Raw genomic sequence first — 25,630 nt, forward strand, 5'->3', positions numbered from 1 at the left:
TGACCAGAGACACTACACACCCCGGCCACTCCCTGTTTGACCCGCTGCCGTCCAGCAAAAGGTTCAGGACACTAAAAGCCAGAACAAATAGACTGAGGAACAGCTTCTACCCCAGAGCTGTGGCCTCCATCACGCCACTCCCATAAAACAATGACTGAAACTGTCAGCACACACGTGCATGCACAAGGACTCAAATACTCGCACTAACGGGACTTTGTGCATTACTGTGATATTCTGGTGCTGCTGCAACTTATTTTCTGCAACTTATCTATTTAATACTGTTTTTCTATTACTATCTTGTTTTTATCTACCGCTTTGTTTGATTGCCTGAGAGGAAGCCAAATAGAGTTTCATTGTACCTGTGTATAATGACAATAAAGATCATTCAAGTTCAAGCTCAATTGAGTTCTCTCCCCACGTTAGTGCTGGTCTGTTTTTGTGTTTATCACAATAAAAATGGTTGTTGAATTTAACGAACTCACTTGTCTACTATCGTGTGTGTGTGTGTATATACACGTGTAACCAAGATCTTTGCACAATACTGCAGTAATCTTATATATTGCTCTGTACTACTGTAAAAGAAAAACAAATTTCATGACATATGTGAGTGATGATAAACCCAATTCTGATATGGGTCTCTATTGTGGAGTGAGAGGGGGAAGGGAGCAGGAGAGAGGAGGGGGCAGGGAACACCAGAGAGATCTTCTGTAATGATCAATAAACTGATTGTTTGGAATCAAGTGACCTTGTCTGGTGTCTCAGGGCTGAGTGTGTCTACTCCTGCACCACCCACCCCTTCTTCCTTCTCTTCCACCTTTCCCACGGCACTCCACCCTCCTCGTTCCCAACATCCTTTGCTCCAGCTAGATTTACAAACTCACTCTCCACTCCACATTGACAAATGCAGTATTGTGCAAAAGTCTTAGGCACCCTATATTAAATGTGCCTGAGACTTTTCCACAGTACTGTATCTCTTCACTTTATTTATTTTTAACCATCTGACATCTACAGTATGTCTGGTTGACCTCCCAGTGAAGTTAGTTTCAGCCTCTCCATGGTTAAGTCATGGTTAAGACTGGCTTGTTTATACAGTGAAAGGGGCTAATATTGCACTTGAGCCACAGCAACACCACTTCTTGAACCTATCTCAGCTGAGAACCGTTGGTCAGCCATGATCTATGTTCTTCACTTGGTTAACTCTCCATTAATTCAAATGTTAAATACAGAAAATCAAGGAAAAAAAACAAGTTAAAAATCGTCAACAAGTCGGGCAGCATCTATAGAAATGTTTCTGATTGATGTCATTTCATTCTGAACTGATCCTGCCAGATCTGCTAAGTCTTGCCAGCATTATCCTTTATATTTTATCATTCACTTTGATAAGTCTGTATAAACACCATCCACTACATTTTTTGTACCAAGACCAGCTGTTATTGCTTCAAATAATAAATTTGCCAACCATGTAATGCTTTCATCAGCTTTTCCAGGTTGTCATTCATGAGCTGTTGTTTGCGAGCAGCACCTAACATGCAACACAGAGCTTACATTGCCGGTAATCAGCAGGAGCTCAAGAAATGCAGCTACGAGCTGCGCAAAGTCATCGAGGCAGCGAAACGACAATACAGGGACAAGATTCAGACTCAACTTTCCACCAACAACACACACTGCTTATGGCAAGGTCTGCACACCATCGCAGATTTAAAAGCTAAACAGAGTGGAGTTTCCAGCATCGCTGCCTCTCTCCCAGACGGGCTAAATCTTTTTTACGCTCAATTCGATGTTACCAATACTGAGCCCCTGAGGAGATCTGCTCTGAGGCGGGACTGGACAGCATCCCAGGTCGGGTACCCTGGATGTGCGCTGCACAAATGGCTGGCATGCTTACAGACATTTTTAATCTCTCCCTCTCCCAGTGTAGAATGCCCTCCTGCTTCAAAACATCCACCATTGTCCCTGTACCTAAAAAGACCAAGGTAACATGTCTGAACGACTGGTGTCCTGTTGCACTCACCTCAATACTAAGCAAGTGCTTTGAGAGGCTGGTCAAGGATTACATCTGCAGCTTGCTACCAACCACATTGGACCCCCTATAATTCGCCTACCGACACAACTGATCGACACATGATGCAATAGCCACAGCCCTAACACTGACCTTACACATCTGGAGAAGAGGGATGCTTATGTGAGAATGCTGTTCTTCGACTACAGTTCAGCATTTAACACCATAATTCCCTCCAGGCTCAACAAGAAGCTCAGAGAACTAGGCCTTCACCCTGCCTTGTGCAGCTGGATCCTGGACTTCCTGTCAGATCACCAGCAGGTGGTAAGAGTGGGCTCCCTCACTTCTGCCCCTCACCACAGGTTCCCCTCAGGGCTGTGTCCTAAGCCCCCTCCTTTACTCTCTGTATACCCATGACTGTGTCACCACCCACAGCTCCAATCTGCTAATTAAATTTGCTGATGGCACTACACTGATTGGTCTTATCTCAAATAATAATAAGGCAGCCTACAGAGAAGAAGTCATTACCCTGTCAAGAAAACAACCTCTCCCTCAACGTCGCAAAAACAAAGGAGCTGGTTGTGGATTACAGGAGGAATGGAGACAGGCTAACCTGTATTGACATCAATGGATCTGGGGTTGAGGGGGTGAACAGTTTTAAGCTTCTTGGCATAAACATCACCAAGGATCTCACGTGGTCAATACATACCGGATGTGTGATGAGAAAAGCACAACAGCATCTCTTTGAACTCAGATGGCTGAAGAGGTTTGGTATGGGTCCCCAAATTCTAAGAACTTTCTACAGGGGCACAATTGAGAGCATCCTGACTGGCTGCATCACTGCCTGGTATGGAAACTGTACTTCCCTCAATTACAGGACTCTGCAGAGAGTGGTGTGGACAGCCCAGTGCATCTGTAGATGTGAACTTCCCACTATTCAGGACACTTACAAAGACCAGTGTGTAAAAAGGGTCCAAAGGATCACTGGGGACCCGAATCACCCCAACCACAAACTGTTTTAGCTGCTACCATCTGGGAAATGGTACTGCAGCATAAAAGCCAGGACCAACAGGCTCCGGGACAGCGTCTTCCACCAAGCCATCAGACTGCCTGATTCATGCTGACACAATAATATTTCTATGTTATACTGACTATTCTGTTGTACATATTATTTATTATAAATTACTATAATTGCACATTGCACATTTAGATGGAGATGTAACATAAAGATTTTTACTCCTCATGTACATGAAGGATGTAAGTAATAAAGTCAATTCAATGCAAGGGTAAAGGTGAGTTTGTTACGCCATTAGCCTGAGAAAGGTGCACTGAGCGAGACTCACGTTTCCTGGCCATCTTTCTTCCGATGCCGTTTCTTCCGTCGAGCCATCTTGCCCCTGAAACTTGTCTTTCTTGCAGGGCCGATTTTTATCGACGTGTTCTCTAGTGGGGTGGAACAGACGACCACCTTGTTCCCACTCTGTGGCAGAAAGAAGGACGTTCATTATCAATGATGGTTCAGGAACAGCCTTGCTTTCAGAGCCTCTAGAATCAGGGGTCCAACTAAGTTTACAAGATGGAATTTAGGAATATTCTAATTTGAACACAGACAAAGGATATGGACACAGGGAATATGGAATTGGGAAAGGAAATTGGCAATGGAATAAGCAATGGAAACATTCAACCAAAACGGAAGAGGGAGTGACAATCAGAGAGGAATGGCACATGCTAGTAGTCCAGGACTTTAAAATGTCAGACTGCTATGGGACATATACGGTAAATGGTAGGGCATCAAAGAGTGCCGATGAATCAGAGAGACCCAAGGTTTCAAGTCCATAGTCCCCTGAAAGTGTTAACATAGTTATACAGGATGGTGAAGAAGGCATATGGCATATCTGCCTTCATAGGTCAGGGTATGAAATATCAAATTTAGGACATTTTATTTCAACTTTATGAAAGACTGGCTAGACAGCACTTCAATATTGGGTGCAGTTCTGTTCGCCAAACTAAAGAAAGGATGTGATTGTGTGGGAGGGAGTGCCGAGGAGATTCAGCAGGACCTTGTTGGGATTGGAGGACTTTTGTTACAGGTAGAGATTGAATAGGCTGGGCTTTTTTTCCACATAAAGGAGGCTGACAGAGATAAATGAAATACAAGAAGCATAGATATGGCTTAGTCAGAATCTTTTTCCATTGGTAGAGGTTCCAAAACCGAGGGCAAAGGTTTAAGATGAGAGTAAGGAAATTTTGAAGGAGATTAGACAGAAGAGTTTCTTTCACACAGACTGGGTAGTATCTGGAACATGCTGCTAGAGGTGGGGGAAGAGTCAGACATTTAAGTAGACAAGGTAGTGAAAGATCCAGACTTAATGCAAGCAAATACCCATACTACATGGGAGCAAAATTAGACCATTCAGCCCATCGCTTCTTCTCTACCATTTGAGTTTAGTGTAGTAGGCAAAAAGGTCAGCATGGATTTGATGGGCTGAAGGGCCCCATTTCCGTGCTGTATAACAATGACTGAATAACATACAAAATAATGAGGGACGGAAGCTGCAAGACAGGGAACGGGAGAGGTTTGGGCTTAGTGGAACAGGGAAAGGGGAAGGGAGAGCCAGAGGGTTTTGATTAACATGATGCACAACTCACTGGAAGACATCCAGACCGTTGACAGCAATGACATTACCTTTAAGAGGATCTCCACCACCTCCGTATGAACAAGTCCCATCACCGATTCACCATTGATGTGAGTGATGAGGTCCCCAGCGCTCAATCCCGCCTCATGAGCTGGGCTCCCTTCCTCTACATTCTGCAGCAAAGCATAGACAACAGCTCAGTGCAAGGGTGAAGAAGGTCCCAATATTTGTCCACCAGTCCCTACATTTTAACACCCTACTCTCTGAGCTGTTTTTCGATCCTAAAATCCCAATGCTCTCTGTCATTCCTGATGCCCTCTCAAACATCATACTCCAATCCCTCTCCCATCTGTTTGGTACTTAATAGAGTACCTATTCACTAACAGCTACGTTGATGTAAGGGCCCACTCTTCCATTTCTGCAAACCTTTCACTGTATGATACCCAAACCTCCCAGCCTAGATAGGCAAGACCTGTTCTACCGCCTCTTGAGCAAATTCTGACACCTTTCATTCTGATCTCTCTTTGGTGCGTTTGCTCTTTTTGACTTTGCCTTCAGCAGTCTGGGCACCCTTTCAACCTGACTATGTTCATCAACAACCTTTCCAACCAGGATTGCCAGAGCTGACAAAGTCTGGGCTATTACCCAAAAGCAGCTTCCCCTCTGTAAAGTCAGCCGAGTTTCTCTATTAAGCATGCTCCTTGGTAAATAACAACAAATAGAAAATGATGCATTATTCATGCAAACTCTAGTACAAACTTGAGAGACTTATAAATTGTGTGCAGCACGCTTCAATGGAATTATCTTACACTGAATCCACAACACTAGAACAGGGCATTTGTCCCAGCCAGTCTGTACCCACATGAGCTTTTCCCACTCTTAATCAATATCCACCACAACCGTATTCTATTATTTTCTCTCTCAAATGTTTATCCAACTTCCCCTTAAACACACCTCTTTGCTGCATCTCAAACATTTCCTGGGAGATGCACAATCTCATGGATCTCTGAGTGTGGAGTTTTCTCCTAAATTCCCAAGTTCAGATACTCGACCTTTTCAAACACTTGTAATTTTAAAGATTTTTATGGATTTAACAGTTTGGAGGAAGATATTGGTATCTGGATGTCTGGTTTGTTAATTAGTCCCACAGCTCGTATCACTATCTGGTCCAAGATCCACTTACCCAGACCATATGGTGCACAGTATACACATCACTATCTCCCACATAGACTGGGATTGCTCGTAAAGTGAAGCCGAACTTCTTTCCAGAACTGTGGATAATTATTGGAGGCCGCAGACTTGTGATATTTAGTGAATGATCGCGACTTGGAGAGGAATCCCTGGATGAGGAATTCGACGAAAGGGAGTGTTGAGAAATTGCACCAACCAGGGGCCCACGGGCAAACTCTGAAACATAGAAAGCAACCAGAAGTATTAGCATCTGCCAGTTAAATAGCAGCTTGTTTCAGACAGATCTGTAGCCAGTGAATTGTGTGAATGGATCCAAATCTTCTCATACAGTCTGAGGACTGAGTTTCATTGTGAGAAATGCAGTAAGGGCATAGGCTTGACGGAGATTAAAGAGATATTAAAGGGGGAGAAATAAAGGGCAAACGTAAGGCACAATTATTTGGAACAAACAAGGAGAGGGGGCTTTAGATTCTTCACCGCACATTCCCAATCTTCACAACATTCATCTACATTACTCACACACTCCACAATGAATCTCTGCTTTCACAGCTACATATCCCTGTGTCCTAATCAGCACTATCCTACATAACACACACAAAGGGCTGGAGGAACTTCGAAGGTCAGGCAGCATCTTCGGAGAGGAATAAACAGTCAACATTTCAGGCCAGTCATCGGCACAATCTCATTCCTGCCCCAGCTGCAAATGCTGACCTAGGTATATGCATCCAGAAATCATCTCTGTGCCCTCCCCCTGTCAGTCAAGGTCTGCCCTCAGAACATTCACCCCAAACACATTTTTCCAGTCAAGGGATCTGACACCTTTTTTAGATTATTCCCCCACTCAGTGATTACCTAAGACAACACACTCCCACAGATTCCTAGGGTCATATCCACAGGACTGTATAAAGTTACCTGGGGCACCAAAGAGGCATGTTCAATTCCTTGTCCTCCATCTTCAACATCCCTATAACATTGATCCTGGAGGTGATTCCCATGGTTAGTTTCTCTACTCTTTCATAATTTAAAAAAAAACAATGAAATGTACCAGAGGTTCCCAACCTGGGGTCCATGGACTCATTGCTTAATGGTATTGGTCCATGATATAAAAAAATTTGGGAGCCCTGGTTTGGAGGAAGATATTGGAATCTGATGTCTGATTATGCTTTATTAATCAGTTCCACAACCAGTATCACTATCTGGCCTGAGATCCACTTACCCAGACCATATGGTGCACCATGTACATGTTACTGTCTCCCACACAGGCTGGAATTGCCTAAAACATGAAGCTGAACTTCTTTCCAGAACTGTGGACGTAAGAAAACCCCTGCTTACCAGGTGAGATTAGAAGTGAAAGTGCTCCACTGGAAGCTGATTTTGGAACTGTCCTCCCTGGAGTCAGCCTGTTCTCTGAAGTTCCAGAGTGATCCTCGAGTTTATGAGCTGAGAGCCGTGCTTTTGGAGTGGAGCTTCTGTGATCCACGCTGTTGCTGCGTATGCGCATGAGATTAATATTGCTGGCGAGGACATCTGCAAAACGATTAGCCCACGGCAGACAATAAATTATTAGCAGTTGACAACACCTAGGATAAAATCACTATTAAAATAGTGATTTTAGTAGCTTTGGATTCTGCTTTGCAACTTTTGTATTGTTACAACAAAATTCAGCACTTTTACTATTGTATCCGAGAAACTCCATGTATCACTGATAATTGCCTCCTACTCTGGACAATGCCACCTCCCCAATATTATTTCCTGCCTCCTAGACCACACACTCTTCCTTTGATCTGTTTGCTTTCACCTGTTGGCTAAGTTGTTTCTGTGTCTTTTGGAAGGTCATCTCGGGTGCATTATACTCAACGTAGTCTACTCATTTGTGTATTTTATACACTGTATAGTTTACAGTTGTGTGGCACGTGGCCAAGTGGTTAAGGCGCTGGACTAGCGATCTGAAGATCGTGAGTTCGAGCCTCAACCAAGGCAACGTGTTGTGTCCTTGAGCAAGGCACTTAACCACACATTGCTCCAGTCCACCCAGCTGAAATTGGGTACTGGCAAAATGCTGGGGGTTAACCTCGCGATAGACTGGCGTCCTAGCCCGGGGGTGGGGGGAGTCTTGTTTCACGGAAACTGGCATAAGCACCGGCCTGATGAGCTATAAGGCTCAGGACAGACTTTAATAATCTACAGTTATGGTTAGGGTCTATATATGGACAGGTATATTGCTACATTCCATGCATCGTCTCTGTTACTTGTTCACTTTTCAGGACGTCGTCATTGCTGGTGAGGCCACAATTGCCCTTGAGAAAATGCAAGTAGTGGAGAATGGCTGAAGGCAGTGATATTATTGGGTATTAGAATAGAGTGTGCTTCACAGGAGTACCTGCGGGTGGCGCTGTTCCCATGCAGGAGCTGCCTTTGTTCCTGCGGAAGAAGTTGTGGGTTTGGGAGGAACTGTCAGAGTAGTCTACACCAATAACTGAAGTGCATTTTGTAGATAGTACATACTGCAGCCACTAAGCAAAGGGGGGAGGGAAATTGGTGATGGAGAAAAAACTGTTTGAGTCTAGGGTTAATGATAACCTCCAAATGTCCATAGTGGGGTAGCTGATAACGGTAACACAATAAATGTCAAAGATCTTAATAGACGGTCACTTCCCACCACTTTTACTGTATGAATCTTATTTGTCAACAATCAGCCCTTTCAATGCAGGCATGGAGTGCTTTATTTGCTGAGAAGTTGTGAATGGAATTAAGCATGTGAGGCATCAGCAAACATCTCTGCTCTGATATTACAATGGAAAGGAAGTCACAGCTGAAGCAGTGGGCCTGTGACACCCCTCTAAGGAATTCCTACAGAGATGACCTATATACAGAGATGATTATACGCTAGTTTTGTTTCCCCCTGTGGGTGTGAGACATGGGGATCTGTTTCAGAGATTGTGCTCAGTTATAAATTTGTCCAGAAGAATCATTTGGAGTTCTGAGAACAAACCCTGATAAGACAAACAACAGTATCCCTGTATACAGTAACTCTGACACCAGTTCGTACTTTAGAATGGCAATATTAAAAAGAATTTGAGATTTTCCCATTCTAGTAATACAGAGGGAGTCCTTACTGCTGGAGGTGTACAATGGAGGAATCAGAGCACAGTGGGAACAGTACTAAGGGAATGTTGTACTATTGGAAGAGATGTAATGAAAGAGTGCTGCACTCTTGAAAGGGAAACAATGAGGGAGGGCTGCACTCTTGGAAGCGCTAAATTATGGTGCAGTCAATCTCACACCATTGCAGTGTGGCCAATACTCTTCTTGTGTGGTAATCTGCACCCCTCTCACCTGAGTATGTTCTGGCTCTTGGTCTGTTTGACTCAATATCTGATGATGCGTCCAACTGGTCTTGCCTCTCTGGGCATGGCACTCGATGGCTGAGAGCGCAAAGCTCACTTTCATCCTCCGTGGAGAATGCAAACCAGGGCACGGTGTCGGAGCTAGTGTGACCATGACTGGGACCGTCAGCTTGGTCAGAGTGGGAAGTGGCTGAAGATGCTCCAGATCTTGGGCTGTTCAACAGAAAAGGCACCGGTAATTAGCTTAAACAGCTATGCACACAATGAATCTAACAATTATGACAAAAAGATTAATCTTTGACCTATAATGCTGTGCTAATTCTTCCATACAGCTATAATTGCTATCATATAATAAGAACTAAACCATACATATTCCTACACAAGCTATTGATAATAGTGTACTCATTCCCCCATTGGGCTGGTATCCGTGTCAGCTCTTTTATACAGTAATGTCGTTACCATTCAACAAGAATTAAACCACGCACATTGTCTACAATGCATAGGTAAAAGAGCAAATTCTCCTCATGGTATACTTGTTAATATAAGCATTCCTATAGTATACTGGTATTGGTGACACTTTGCCCATAACGTCTGAGGTCTGCATGCTTGATAATGCAAATTCCCAAAATTGTACTGTTAATGTATAAACCCCATATTACATGGTATTAATGTGTACAATCCTCACACTACAGTGGTGCAAGTTTGCCTGTGCATTGATAATTGTCCACACATTTTGCATGACGTAATGGTATTTAGTGAACTGATTATGGTATACACATTTCCCTCTATGTGGTAGTTTTCACTCTGATACATTCTACACCTTCAAACAATCCAGTGTTGATAGCAGAAAATCCCTAAAAAAAAATTAGGGAGAACAAAGCCATTATCTTCAGTCTTACTACATTCTCTCAGGACAGGCTGGGGCTCTGCTATTACCTGCTGACTGAGTGCTTCGGGCTGCTCTTACATACTCGCTCCTGTGCCTCCTCTCTGGGGTCTGCTGCTTCATGGCTCGTACTCAAAGAAGCTGCCAAAAACTCAGAGCTGCCATACACCTGCAACATACCAGAAAATTAAACCTGCACACCCCAGGAGTTACACAAATTAAAGCCACTGAATCAGAATACGTAGCTGCATAACAGATCACTTTACACAATGGCATTGGACAATGCAATCAATGGCCAATTAACACAAAATGCTGGAGAAGACCAGTGAGGCTATGTCCACACTAGACCGGATAATTCTGAAAAGGCCGGTTTCGCGTAAAAACGATAGGTGTCCACACTAGACGTTTTTAAAAATACCTCTGTCCACATTGAAATGGATATTTCAGCGAATCTCCTCCTTCTGCGCATGCGCAGTACACACCTACCGAAAACAAGCGACATGTTTGGTGTCGAATCTTGCTGTGAAAGATGGTGCATGTTTGTTCAGTCACAGACTAGAAAAACTTAAATGACGGGCAGCTGTTGGCTCTCGCGCATGAGGACTTAAAACTAAAAAAAAAACAATTCTGGAGTGTATGGAGTCAACCGACAGGGAGTTCACAGACAGTATGACCCAGCTGATGATGAACATTGAAAAACTGACAAACTCTGTTGCATTAATAAAGCCCCTTGTTAAATGTATAAAACATGTCTGCATCAGTGTTATCTTGTATTTCCATACAATGTTACATTAGGCTGTTACACATCTATTGTCAGAGAAGTACTTGCGTAAATAGGTAAACCACCTTCATACAAGCAAGGACAGAAAACAGGGCAAAGTGAGTATACTTATTTATTCAGTAAGTTATGGGTCAAAGTACTTGGTGAATACATTTCTAACTGTTCTGGCTTCAGTCTCGTTGCCGACTGTTCTGAAATTATTAGGTTACGTTCAAGAAGACAATGGAATGGCGCACTGCTGTCACAATCTGTTCCAGCACGTCATGACAGTGTTTTCATATTTCTCCAGTTACCCTGTCCACACTGATCTGCCCAAGCAGCATTTTCAAACTTACACACCCTGGAGGGCGTTTCTGAAAAGCTCCAGTTTTGGGGGATGAAAATGCTATTTTAGTGTGGACAGAGGGTAAAAACGAAGAGAAAAAGCTTCGGTTACAGATATATCTGGTGTAGTGTGGACATAGCCCAAGTCAGGCAGCATTGGTGGACGGGAGTAAACAGTTGATGTTTTTGGGCTAAGACCTTGCATCAGGAGTCCTGAAGAAGGGTCGTGGCCCAAAGCATTAATTGTTTATTCCCCTCCATAGATGCTACTTGACTTGTTGAGTTCCTCCAGCATTTGTGTGCGCGCCACTCAAGACTTCCAGCATCTGCAGAATCTCTTGTATCAAAGATGAATTAATTCACATTTAGAAGGAGGGATGGTGGGGCCAACAAAGCAGCCAGATCTCTGGATCTTCCACCAATGAATGCATAATGAGTGTTTAGGATGGTGCTCTATTAGCACTGTTTCTGTCAGTGCAGTGCTGCTCTTCAATTCACTCCCTTCAGCAGTGCAGCTTGCCTTTGGTACCGTGTCTCGGCAATGAGGGACAGTCATGCTCTGATAGTGTGACCCCCACCCCCCACAGAGCAGCTCTCCCAGAGGAGTGCTCCTTCCTTCCCACCCTATGTCTCTGTACCATACCTTACTGAAGCGGTGGGAACAGGACGAAAACTGTCGAATCTCCTGAGAAGATTCTTCGTCATTGGTGTCATCTTCCTCCTCAGACGCTAAATGCTGGTACCTCTCCGAGCGAGCTGCAGGAATACAGGGAACAGGATTCTCAGAGGCCCAGAAAGCATTCTTGGAGGATGGTAGGATCGTCACATGTGGGGGATGGTAGGAATCATGATCTCTGGGGTTAACCTCGGGATGCAGAACCACTGCAGGGACTCGAGGATTAAAATTTGGATGCAGACCACAGTATGGGACACGGTAGTGTAGTGATTAGTGCAATCGCATTACAACCTCGGCAATCACTGATTAGGATTTGGTTTCCGGCACTGTTTGTAAGGAGCTTGTACACTCTCTCTATGACCGTGCAACTCCTCTCCGCGAGGTCCAGTTTCTTTCCACATTCCAAAGACATGGTTAGGATTAGTGAGTTGTGGGCATGCAATGTTGGAGCTGGAAGCAGGGTCACACTTGCAAGCTGCCTCCGGCGCTATCTTCGCTGATTTGATTTGATGCACTGTGTGTTTTGACGTACATCTTTAGGAGTGTGGGAATTAATCTCATTAAGGGATCTGGGATTAAATACAGCACAGGCACTCTGATTAATGAGGTAGCAAAGTGGTGTGGCTAGTGCAGTTACCAGAGACCTGGGTTCAGTCTTGATCTTGGGTTTGGTCTACCTACAGCTCACACCTTCTCCATGTGACCCCTCAGATTTCATCCAGGGATTCTGTTTCCTCCCATATCCCAAATATGGCCACATTTATTATACCCAGTAGTGAGTGGTGAAGTCAGGGGAGGGGACGAATTGATGAGAATGGGGGAGAAAAAAAAGTGGGATTAATGCTAGGTTAGTGTAAATGGGTGGCTGGTGGCCAGAGCAGATTCAGTGGGCTGAATGGTCTGTTTTCGTGCTAATGACTCTATGAAGAGCACTGGTATTAATCACAGCAAGGGCAGGAGTGGCTCCTTGGGCGATTTAAAGCCAGAAGATTTTTACATTGGTTTTAGACTCACTGTCGAAGTAGCTGGTGTCTTCGTCAGACTCGAGCTGAGGGATGAATTCAGCCTTCTGGCGCAGTAACCCGTTCCAGTCCAGCCGAGTAAAGAAGCCATGTTGTTTCACCTCAAGAGCCCCACCTGCAAACCAGAAAATTGTGGCAAACGTAAAACCCATTGCGATACTGAGACCCCCACATCCTCATAGTCCAATCCCACGTACTGACATTGCCTGATCCCATACCCAATCTGGTACAAGGTTCCACAGCTCAACAATGTCTAACACCACATCCAATGTGGTGTTGCCCCAGATATCTTTACAGACCAACGTCAAATACAATGAATGTTACAAGTCAATCTCACAGCCAAAGTGGTTACCGGTCACACAGACCAGCATAATCCATATTCACACCCAATACCATACTCAGTGAGTCCCACACACTTGGACAGACCAGTTCCAGATCCAGTGTGATACAGAGTCCAAAACTTTGAGCTCACACTCACTGCACCATGGATCTATGGGTCAAAAGGTCACTAAGAGAGTGGGGGAGACAGAACAAAAACAATGGTATAAGTTGCATTCTGAGATTGTTACTGGAATCTGGGGGATTTACTCAGTAACAGATTAATTAAGTTTTTGGGCAGCATAATACATACAAAGAGCTGGAGAAACTCAGCAGGTCAGGCAACATATATGGAAAGGAATAAACAGCTGATGTTTTGGGCCAAGATGCTTCTCTTCAAGGGTCGCAGCTCAAAACATTAATTGTTTTTTTTTTCCTTTTTATGGATGCTGTGTGACCTTCTGAATTCTCCAGCATTTTGTAATTGTTACTCGGGATTTCAGTATCAGCTCAATTTCTTGCTTAGTATTTGGATAGAATCAGCTAGAGCGAGACAAAATCAGATTGCATTTGTAAAACTAGGCCTCATCCAACTAATCTGGCTGGGAACTAACGCCAATGGACAGGTAGAACAATGTCCATGGATGTTGTTTCTAGGCAATACGGGGAGAAAAGATGAGGTACGAAGGTAAGCTATCTAAGAATATAAAGGATAGTAAAACCTTCTTTAGGTATGTGAGGAGGAAAAAATTAGTTAAGACCAAAGTTGGGCCCTTGAAGGCGGAAACAGGTGAATTTATAATGGGGAACAAGGAAATGGCAGAGGAGTTGAACAAGTATTTTGGATCTGTCTTCACTAGGGAAGACACAGACAATCTCCCAGATGTAATAGCGGCCAGAGAACCTAGGGTAATGGAGGAACTGAAGGAAATTCACATTAGGCAGTAAATGGTGTTGGGTAGACCGATGGGACTGAAGGCTGATAAATCCCCAGGGCACTTAAGGAGGTGGCTCTAGAAATCGTGGATGCATTGGTGATCATTTTCCAATTTTTTATAGATTCAGGATCAGTTCCTGAGGATTGGAGGATACCTAATGTCATCCCACTGTTTAAGAAAGGAGGGAGAGAGAAAACAGGGAATTATAGACCAGTTAGCCTGACATCAGTAGTGGGGAAGATGCTAGAGTCAATTATAAAAGATGAAATAGCGGCACATTTGGATGGCAGTAACAGGATCAGTCCGAGTCAGCATGGATTTATGAAGGGGACATCATGCTTGACTAATCTTCTGGAATTTTTTGAGAATGTAACTATGAAAATGGACAAGGGAGAGCCAGTGGATGTAGTGTACCTGAACTTTCAGAAAGCCTTTGATAAGGTCCCACATAGGAGATTAGTGCGCAAAATTAGAGCACATGGTATTGGGGGTAGGGTATTGACATGGAAAGAAAATTGGTTGGCAGACAGGAAACAAAGAGTAGTAACAGGTCCTTTTCAGAATGGCAGGCAGTGACTAGATGGGGTACCACAAGGCTCGGTACTGGGACCGCAGCTATTTACAATATACATTAATTATTTAGATGAAGGGATTAAAAGTAACATTAGCAAATTTGCAGATGACACAAAGCTGGGTGGCAGTGTAAAATATGAGGATGTTAGGAGAATGCAGGGACTTGGACAGGTTGGGTGAGTGGGCAGATGCAGTTTAATGTGGATAAATGTGAGGTTATCCACTTTGGTGGCAAAAACAGAAAGACAGATTACTATCTGAATGGTGTCAAGTTAGGAAAAGGGGAAGTACAACGAGATCTAGGTGTTCTTGTTCATCAGTCACTGAAAGTAAGCATGCAGGTACAACAGGCAGTGAAGAAAGCTAATGGCATGTTGGCCTTCATAACAAGGGGAGTTGAGTACAGGAGCAAAGAGGTCCTTCTGCAGTTGTACAGGACCCTGGTGAGACCACACCTGGAGTACTGTGTTCAGTTTTGGTCTCCAAATTTGAGGAAGGACATTCTTGTTATTGAGGGAGTGCAGCTTAGGTTCACGAGGTTAATTCCCAGGATGGTGGGACTGTTATATGTTGAAAGATTGGAGTGACTGGGCTTGAATACACTGGAATTTAGAAGGATGAGAGGGGATCTGATTGAAACATATAAGATTATTAAGGGATTGGACACACTAGAGGCAGGAAATATGTTCCCAATGTTGGTGGAGTCCAGAAACAGAGGCCACAGTTTAAGAATAAGGGGTAGGCCATTTAGAACGGAGTTCAGGAAAAACTTTTTCACCCAGAGAGTTGTGGATCTATGAAATGCTCTGCCCCAGAAGGCAGTGGAGGCTAAGTCTCTGGATGGTTTCAAGAAAGAGTTAGATAGAGCTCTTAAAGATAGCGGAGTCAAGGGATATGGGGAGAAGGCAGGAACGGGGTTCTGATTGTGGATGATCAGCCACGGTCTAATTGAATGGCAGTGCTGGCTCGAAGGGCCGAATGGCCTACTCTTGGACCGATCGCCTATTGAAAGTATTTCTAATGTTTGAGAGAGCTTAACAGCCAACAAGATGGACATAAATAAAGGTCAAAGGCTCAAGACAGGGCTCACAAATATCAGGAGTGAATCAGTGTCAGTCCTTAAATCACTTTCTCATAAACCCACTGCCTTTGAGAGTTGACAATTGGTCTGAACACATCAGTCAAAGGTCTGGGTTCTTACCAGTGCCCAGGCGATCGCGTGGATTCTGCCTCAGGAGCCTGGTGATGAGATCCTGGGCTTCCAAAGGGAGGGCCTCATCTTCACTTGGCCACATTATTTCATCTGGAACACATCACATCTCATTTGTCATTTCCAACTCAATTCATGGGACAGCTAAGTAATATCCACATCCAAGACTAACAGTGATATCAGATATTAGTGCTTAGGCTCATTGCCTTAGAAACATAGAAAACCTACAGCATAATACAGGCCTTTTGGCCCACAAAGCTGTGCTGAACATGTCTCTACCTTGTGATCCTGTGGTCACACTCGCTGCCCTAGAGAGATTCCCTGTTCATCCTCTCTGTCCAGAATGATTCAGTGCTCATCCTCTGTTTAGAGAATGATTCTGAGCTCGCAATCACTACCACCCCACTCCACTCTCAGGCCCCACCACCCTCAAGCCTAGCTCTGGTTCTATTGCATCACAGTTTTATATTAGCAGGAAAGCAATGCTCTGGTCAAAGTCTCACTCCCAACCCCATTCCCCTGGAACATAAACTTGTTGTCCATTGCAACTTACCGCTGACCACCTGCCCGAACAGTTCTTCCGGAGTCTCTCCGAAGAAAGGGACACAACCAACCAAGAATTCATACAGAATGATCCCCATGGCCCACCAGTCTACAGGTTTGCCATATCCTTGCCGGAGAATTACTTCAGGGGCAATGTATTCAGGGGTGCCGTAAACCTGTCAAAAATAAAACATCTCATTTCCAAATTGACCATAGAGCACCCAACTCCCCCTGAGCAAAAAATGACTCAGATCACTGAACCAGCACGGCACACTCTGACCACACCAACACCTGAAATTCCACTGCAAGATCCCGTCTCCATCAACCCAGCTCTTCGTCCACTATGGCGCTTTCTGGGCTTACTGTGGACCATGTTGGGAAAGCTGAACACTCTTAATGACATAATGCACAGGTCATCGGCAGATCCAGTTTTATTCTTGTTGAAGGAAAACCACAACAGTACTTAGGTACTCAGGTGCTCATATTGTACACACACGGCCAGATCAATTACACTCTATAACCACAAGTTCCTTACATAGACAAACCACATTGTTTTCCACCTTTGCAAATAAATGTGCGAACATTCTTCTCATGTCTACATTGTCATTATTAGTTCAGTCTACTGAAAGGCTTCCTCATCAGTTTAACCTCCTTTACCCTGCACTTGTCTTTGTTCCATGAATTGGAGAAACTGCACCTACTGCAAAGATAATATTCAGGGATTCATCTTTGAATCTGACTGAATACACCACAGTTGTCACTAACTTCATCAAAAGCCATGTGCCTTTGAGATCACACTGGACATACCAAAAGCAAAAGCCATGGATGAACCAGGATATTTGCTGAGGGCTAGATCCGTGGCATTCAAGATCAGTGATCCAGAACTATACAAGAAGTCCAAGTACAATCTACGGAAGGCTATTTTAAGAATGAAGAAAACAATTCTGCTTGAAGTTAGAGATGGAATGGGATGCACATTAGCTCTGGCAGGGTTTGCAGGCCCTTACTTTCTACAAACTCAAACCTAACATCATAAATAGCTGTGATGTTTCACTCCCAGAGGAGTGCAATGCCTTTTATGCATGCTTTGAAAAGGAGAATAAAACTACACCTTTGCAAATACCTGCAGCATCTGGTGACTCTGTGATCTCTGTCCCAGAGGGCGACGTCAGAATATCTTTCAAGAGGGTGAAGCCTTGCAAGGCGTCAGTCCCTGAAGGTGTACCTGGTAGGGCACTGAAAACTTGTGCCAACCAACTATATTCAAAGATATCAACAATTTCTCATTGCTGATGTCAGTGTTTCCCACCTGACTGCCCAACAAGGGCAAGGTGAGCTGCCTCAATGACTCTAGCCCAGTTGCACTCTCATCTTCTGTGATGAAGTGCTTTGAGAAGTTGGTTATGGCCAGAATCAATTCCTGCCTAAGCAAGGACCTGGACCCACTGCAATTTACCTATCACCACAATAGGTCAATAATGGGTGCAATCTCACTGGCTCTTAACTTGGCCTTGGCTCATCTGGACAATAGCAATACTTAGGTCAGATTGTTGTTTATTGATCAGCATACAACACAATCATACCCTCAATTCTAATCAAAAAGCTCTAAAAGCTGGGCCTTTATACCTCCTTCTGGAACTGGAGGACTTCCTCACTGGGAGACCATAGTCTGTGAGGATCAGAAATAACATCTTCTCGTTGTTGACAATCAATGTTAGTGCATCTCAAGGATATGTACTTAGCCTACTGCTCTACTCTCCTACACCAACGACTGTGTGGCTAGGCACAGCTCAAACAGTCTGTGACTGTTCCTGCCCGGTCCACCAACTAACTCACAATTCCCCTTACAAAATGGAGATAGTCGTTCAGATACCGCCCACACATACCAAGCTGGAGTCAGACTTATCTATTGCTTGACAGGACCAAAAGACAAATTACAGAATAGGTATAATGGCCTCATACACAAACAGGCTTGAGTGGTCTTATCTCTGCACTTGACTGCACAAAGAAACAAGGATCTTAAAACACTGTCTAACTCTGAGGAGAAATATAGCTCAGCATGACTTAGCACATCTGTTGATCATCACTGGTTTCTTTCAGAAAGAACAGGCTGCTATTGTTTAACTAACGTGTTAACCGTTTTATATACTTTATCAGAACTCTACTGTATATCTACATCAGGAATAGTCTCATCATCACTCATCACTTCAGTACCTACAAATAAATCTCTTGCTGTAATCAGCTCTGATTTTATTCCTAACACACATCAAATATCTCTTGAACTACACAGATGGATAACAGGAATGAGGTCCCATTGCTGGGTTTTGTGTTTGCACACTTATAGTGAAGATCTGTCTCAACTCTTCACTGGCATGTCAGCTGTTTCATAAATATATACATGGTTGATTACAATCCATTTTGGGTCAGAAGGCATTTAGGGCAGTGTTGTTATCATTCTGACAGGGTATTAACATGACACAAAACGTTGGAGGAATTCAGCACGTCAGGCAGCATCTATGGAGAGGAATAAAGAGCCAACGTTTCGGGTCAAAACCCTTTATGAGGACTTGTTTGGATTCAATTTCAATCAAGATTCAATATGGCACCATTGAACAATCAGTTCTGCCATTTTCGTGGCTGTAATGGCTGTAGTGGTGTCTCAGGTGATTTGCAGGTGAACTGTCTACAGTGACGTGACTGCTTCCAAATCTTTCTCAATTCATGGCCAGAGCGCAAAAAATCTGGAAATGGCTTTCCCATTGGCAATGTCAATGCAGCTCATCTAAAATCCATTTTTTGAGAATCCCTGAAAGAATTACACAATGACTCCATTTCAGACAGCCCTGATCTGTAGATGATTCAGATCCAAGGTTGGTCTTCACTTGAACACTTCCCGCTGCTGCCCTGAGCTTTGTCTCTGAACATATTCCGCGTCTGCTTTCACTCCCTCTGATTGGAGAGTTCCAAAGATTTCTAACCCTCAGCAAAAAACTCCACCTTACCTCCGTCTCAAATGAGTGATCAATTATTTTTGAACAGTAATACTCCTGTTCTAAGTTTTTCCAGAAGAGAAAATATCTTTTACACATCTACCAAGTCAAGACCCCTCAAGATCTTCTATATTTCAATGGAGGCACAAGAGTCAAGTCACTTTTATTGTCATTTCGACCGTAACTGCTGGTATAGAACACAGTAAAAATGAGACGACATTTTTCAGGACCATGGTGCATTGCTGGAGTTTGGAGCAACAAACAATGTGCTGGAGAAACTCAAAAGATCAAGCATTATCTGTGGGAGGAAAGGAGTTGTCTACATTTCAGGTTGAAACCCTGGATCAGTCATGAAGCAGGCTTTCAACCCAAAATATTGACAATTCCTTTGGTCTGGCAAGTGCCGCCCGATCCACTGAGTTTCTCCAGCAGATTGTTAGTTATATATTTCAGTCATTGCCTCTCATTCTTCTAACTCCACCAGTACAATTATAGTTTGCCCAGTCTTGCCTCATATGAACTTACTCTGCAATTACATCCTCTCTTAAATAAGATGACTAATTCTGTATGTAGCATATCAGATATAGCCTCATTAATGTACAAGGCTCCAAACTGATGGTATTAACATCAACTTATCTAACTTTCAGTAACCACTCCCCTATGTCCCTGCCCTTTTTCCCTGATCCCACTGATCTCTGTCTCCCTAGCTCTTTCCTACCCTCTTCATCTGCCCTTCACCCACACATTCTTCCCACTGGTTCCCCTCCTCCACCTCCATACCTTTACTCCGTGGTCCACGGTCCTCTCCTATCAGATTCCATCTTCTTTAGTCCTTGTCACTTTCATCTATCCCCCCAACTTCTTACATCATTCCCACTCTCCTCCTTCCCTCACCTGGATCCACCTATCTCCTGCTAACTCTTGTTCCACCCCTTTCCCCCATCTTTTTATATTGGCCATCTTCCCCCTTTCTTTCTAGTCCTTTGAAGGGCCTTGATCAAAAATGCTGACTGCCCATATCCCTTCCATAGATGCTGCCTGACCTGCTGAGTTCCTCCAGATCCTTTCTGTGCTGAAGAATTACAACCACTTTACTTTTTCTTCAATGCTCCTAGCAATGAAAAAAGTTCTGTTAGTTTCCTAGTTACTGCCGTATTTGCATTCTAGCCTCTTGTGAATCAGACACAAGGATACCAGATCCCTCTGCAGCTCAGAACTCTGCAGTCTGTCACTATTTAGATAATATGCTCCTCTTGCAGTTTTTCTGTAAAACTAACAGATTTATATTTCCCACATTTGGCTCTGTGTGTCAGATCTCTTCAAAGATTTCAAAGTACATTTATTATCAAAGTATGTTTGCAGTATACAACCCTGAGATTTGTCTTCCTTACAGATAGCCACGAAACAAAGAAAACCAAGACATTCAATGAAAAACATCAAAACCCACCGACACACAAAAAAAACTAAATTGCTCAAACATCAACAAAAAAGTGAGCGACAAACACAGAATATAAAACACCAAAATCGAAAGAGTGCGTATTCAATTTAGCCCAGTTTCTTATCTGTAGGACACTCCAATCAAAATCACCAAAATAGCAACAAAAAAAAAGGAGTGACCAGAAACGAGAAACACATCATAATGTGAATGACAGAGTCCAATCCACACACTCACTCATCAACTTTTCTCTATTTCTTTGTTCTTTCCACATTCCATCTTCACAGCTTACAATCCTACCTATGACTAGTAAACTTGGTGACCATATTTTCAGTCCCTTCACTCAAGTCATGTGTAGAAATTGTAAGACATTGAGAGCCCAGGGCTGATCCATCGTTACATCAGATAATTCAATGGTAATCCAGACACAGAGTGTCACCAATTACATTTCGCTTTGACAAACCATGTTGAAGCAGAAAATTCTTCTGTGACAACAAACTGCCCTCCGGTACATCCTCGGAGCTCCTATTGTTGGAACTTTTGTCCTCATGATTGTTAATAACAGTTTATGATCAGCAATAAGACCGAAGAGCCCTGCCAGCAGCAACTGAATACCAAAAAGAACTGCTTGTACTTCTTACCCAATGCATGTGCTATTCAGCTTGCCTTTGTTAGGAACATATGAAGGAATTGCTTTAGACAGTTCCTGTTCACTGCCTGGCAATGGTGTCCACATCTGGGTTGTGCCATCGCACTCTAGCTTTAGGGTTCTGAATGTATCGCAGCAAACTCATGGAGATTTGCTACCAGTGAAACTCTGCATTTTGAACATGAAGTATATTATTGGCTTTGAAAAGCATCTCCATCTTCTCTTTTTATCATAAATTCTGTTGATGTGGCTCAAGTGCAGCTGCTACCACCTGCACTTCTCTAGTCTGAGGCACCTGCACAGAGGCATTCAGTGAGCCTGTACCAACACTTCCCTGTTCAGGTTGTTCAATGTCTTTTCTGCTGCACTTGCCTCACAACTGCAGAGACTTCCCAGAGTTTCACAACAAATGCAACGCTGTAAGAATGTGTTAAGAGTTACAACAACAAATATTTTCCTGTCAGGGTAATTCACTTAGGAACTGAAACCACCTTCAGTGCTGGTTGTGGCTTATCCTGGTTTCTATGCTGGGAGAGCTGGTATGACTTAAATGCATTATGTCCACAAAATCAAGAGTTTTCAAGTATGGTCATGGAGTTTAGGCCACAAGAACTGAAGACCCAAAAGACAAAGGAGCAGAATTAGGCCATTGCCATTTGACCCATTCCATCATGGCTGATTTATTATCCTTCTTAAACCCATTCTGCCTACTCTCCGTAACCTTCGACGTCCTTACTAATCAAGAATCTGTCAACCTCTGCTCTAAATATATCCAATGACTTGGCCTGCACAGCTATCTATAGCAATGAATTTCACACATCCACCACTCTCTCATTAATTAAATTGCTCCTCATCTCTGTTGTAAAGGAACATCCTTCCATTGAGTCTTTGCACTCTGGTCCTAGACTGTCCCGCTACAGGAAACATCCTCTCCATGTATCTGGATGAAAAAAAGGTCCACCAACACATGGTACTGAGGCTGCACATACAAAGGATATTCAAATATTATACACAGATACACACCATATTCTGACCCCACTTCCGCCCCCCCCCCCCCACCACACTGTACCTGTTTATCGATGAACTCCCGGGTATCTTTCTCAAAGTGGTCCTCATAGAGGTTGGTGGTCAGGTTCATAAGTCCAATCCGCGAGAGGCCAAAGTCAGTCAGCTTGATGTGACCCATGGCAGTGATCAGCAGGCTGGAATCACATAAACAAAGTGAACATAAACAGAGGGACAATCTGACTGACATTCTGAGCAGAGACACAACTGGACCAATGAAGTGGTAACGTCAGCAATGGTGAGTGGGGAGTTATCATTTGACAAATGGTCAGTGCAGAGGGACAACCTGAACTCTAGTCAGTGCAAAGTTTTAAGTTTTATTTTTATTTATTTAGAGATAAAGTATGGTAACAGGCCCTTCCAGCCCAACGAGCCTGCCCTGTCCATTTTACCCATGTGATTATCCTATTACCTCACAGATCTTTGGACTGTGGGAGGAAACTGCAGCACTCAAAGGAAACCCACACGATCATGGACAGAATGTATAAACTCATTACAGGCAATGGTGGAATTGAACCTTGGTCACTGGTGTTTTAATAGCGCTAAGCTAACCACTATACTACTGTGCTACTCTTAAGTATAAGCCCGACACTGATACCTGGCGCCACCACTAGTCACAGGCCTCCAGTGCAAAAAAAAACCCTTCTATTAACACCCTCTGCTTCCTAGCATAATGCCAATTACTTATCCTCTTAGCTAGCTCACAGACTATTAGTTGACTCTTGGTCAGTGCAAAGTCATGCCTTGAGAAACGGTCAGTACAGAGCAATACTTGGCCAAAGGTCAGCATGGCGTGACAACGTAAACGCTGATCAGCACAGAAGGGCGCTCTGAATAACCGTCATGACAGAGTGACCACTTGCCCAACGGCAAGGAGTGGCAGCTCAGAGAATGGTCAGTGCAGACTGGTGATGGTCAGCAGTCAGGATGGTAATGCTTCCACAAGCATCCAATCCCTCCACCAACGAAGAACAGTTGAGGCAGTGTGTACTATCTACAAGATGCACTGCAACAACACACTAAAGTTCCCAAGGCAGCACCTTTCAGACCCCACGACCACTACCATCTAGAAGGATGAGAACAGCAGATACCTGGGAACACCACCACTTGGAAATCCCCCTCCAAGTCACTCACCATCCTGACTTGGAAACATATCGCTGCTCCTCTAATGTCACTGGGTCAAAATCACAAAATTCCCTCCCTAACAGCACTGTGGGTGTACCTGCACCTCAGGGACTGCAACGGTTCAAGACGGCAGCTCTTCACCACCCTCTCAAGGGCAAAAAATGCTGGCTTAGCTGGCAATGCCCACATTCCAATTTTAAAAAAAAGTCTGAGTGGAATGTTGAATTAATAATCAAAATCTATCAATCCTAGATTTAAAATTAACAAATGATCAACCACTGAGCTAGCTTCTATCCGTAAGGACCTGGTACTTCAGATAGTGGATTATAATTTCTACTCTCAGCAATCACACAGCCTATCTAGACAACTTCAATCAAATTGCCACAAGACTCCACTTCCCTAAAATGTGCTGCCCAGAACTGCTTACAGTGTTGTCTGAATAAGGCCTGTAATGTCTCATTCTCCTTCCATCTGTCTCTCTTCTCTATCCTCCTATTTTTCATTCTTTCCGTTCATCATTCCTTCTCCTGCGCTCCCTTTCAAGTCACTGGGGCCCCAGTTTCCACACTCCCTTTAAGCTTACAGATGTGGCACAACCTCTACCCCTTTATCCGCGGACTATAAAGACTAGCTTTCTCTTATTATTTGTTTCCTGTGTCATGAGTCATGACACTTTAGTCATACAGATCACAGAACAAAGGAAGCATATAAAAATATCTCCATTTAAAACAGAGCAATGAAATTGGTAGAAAGACAAAGTTATGGGCTTATTGGGTCTTTTAACAAGGTCAATGAACTAATGCCACAAAGAGGAATACATCTAAAAGACATCACAGAGCCAATGTTTAACTGATGGAAGTTCAGAATTCAATATTCCACTGTACTTTTAGAAGGAATTGCAAAATGGAAGTGGGGAAGGGTAAATGCAGGACATTGACACAATTGAGAAGGCCCTAAGCTCTATAAGCTAACACATAGAATCAGTCTGAATGGAACCAAGGGAACATAAATGTTGGTGGGTGCTTTCTGCAGGCCTTCCAAACAGTGCAGCGGAACTCTAATAACCTGGCATGTTTGATATCTGCCAGGTCAGCAGATACTTTGAACTTTTAGATATTACTTCCTATTAATATCCCAGTATTTTAAAATGATTTTCTTTCAGATATTCTATGGTATTATAGACACAAGAAACTCTGTCAGTGCTGGAAATCCAAAGCAACACACACAAAATGCGGGAGGAACTTAGCAGGCCTGGCAGCATCTACGGAAATGAATAAACAGTCGATGTTTCCGGCCAAGATCCTTCTTTGGGACTGAGAAGTGGGAAGATACCAGAATAAAAAGTGGGGGGGGGGGGGAGGTGGAAGAAGGCTAGCTGGAAAGTGATATGTGAAGCCAGGTAGACAGGAAAGGTCAAGGACTGGAGAAGAAGAAATCAGACAGGAGAGGAGAGTGGAAAGGGAAGAGGGAACTCAGGAGAAATAACAGGCAGGTGAGAAGAGGTAAAGGGTCAGAGTAGGAAATAGAGTGGGGGGGGTGGAATTTTGTTTATTGGAAGGCGAAATTGATATTCATGCCATCGGGTTAGAGGGTAACCAGATGGAATACAAGGTGTTTCTCCACCACCCTGAGGGTGGCCTCATTTTGGACTTCTTAAGCTTAAAGGGAGTGTGGAAACTGGGGCCCCAGCGACTTGAAAGGGAGCACAGGAGAAGGAATGATGAATGGAAAGAATGAAATATAAGAGGAGAGAGAAGAGAGACAAATGGAAGGAGAATGAGACATTAGAGGAATGGGGGAGAAAAAAGAAAAAAGAGCACAAAGGAAAAATAGAGTAGAGAAAAGTTTGAGAAAGTTAGATAGAGATAGACGAGACATTTCTTTCCTGATTTGAAGAAGATCAGGTTCTCTCACATATTGTT

The 25,630-nt window shown here is 43.6% G+C and overlaps 1 protein-coding gene across 1 annotated transcript in view; it reads right to left on the minus strand.

Annotated features, from left to right (window-relative positions):
• mast3b (microtubule associated serine/threonine kinase 3b) overlaps positions 1 to 25,630 on the minus strand; it is a 71,694-nt gene that overhangs the window by 20,695 nt on the left and 25,369 nt on the right. The window contains exons 14-24 of the mRNA XM_059991299.1: positions 22,588 to 22,720; positions 16,455 to 16,620; positions 15,893 to 15,994; positions 12,855 to 12,977; positions 11,808 to 11,920; positions 10,110 to 10,228; positions 9,163 to 9,386; positions 7,159 to 7,353; positions 5,819 to 6,042; positions 4,686 to 4,808; positions 3,343 to 3,479 (exon numbers count right to left, since the gene is read on the minus strand). Of these exons, the coding sequence (XP_059847282.1) occupies positions 3,343 to 3,479; positions 4,686 to 4,808; positions 5,819 to 6,042; positions 7,159 to 7,353; positions 9,163 to 9,386; positions 10,110 to 10,228; positions 11,808 to 11,920; positions 12,855 to 12,977; positions 15,893 to 15,994; positions 16,455 to 16,620; positions 22,588 to 22,720 (1,659 nt within the window). The remainder of the gene's footprint in view (positions 1 to 3,342; positions 3,480 to 4,685; positions 4,809 to 5,818; positions 6,043 to 7,158; positions 7,354 to 9,162; positions 9,387 to 10,109; positions 10,229 to 11,807; positions 11,921 to 12,854; positions 12,978 to 15,892; positions 15,995 to 16,454; positions 16,621 to 22,587; positions 22,721 to 25,630) is intronic.

Source organism: Hypanus sabinus, chromosome 16 (assembly GCF_030144855.1).
Source record: "Hypanus sabinus isolate sHypSab1 chromosome 16, sHypSab1.hap1, whole genome shotgun sequence".
Lineage (NCBI taxonomy): Eukaryota > Metazoa > Chordata > Chondrichthyes > Myliobatiformes > Dasyatidae > Hypanus > Hypanus sabinus.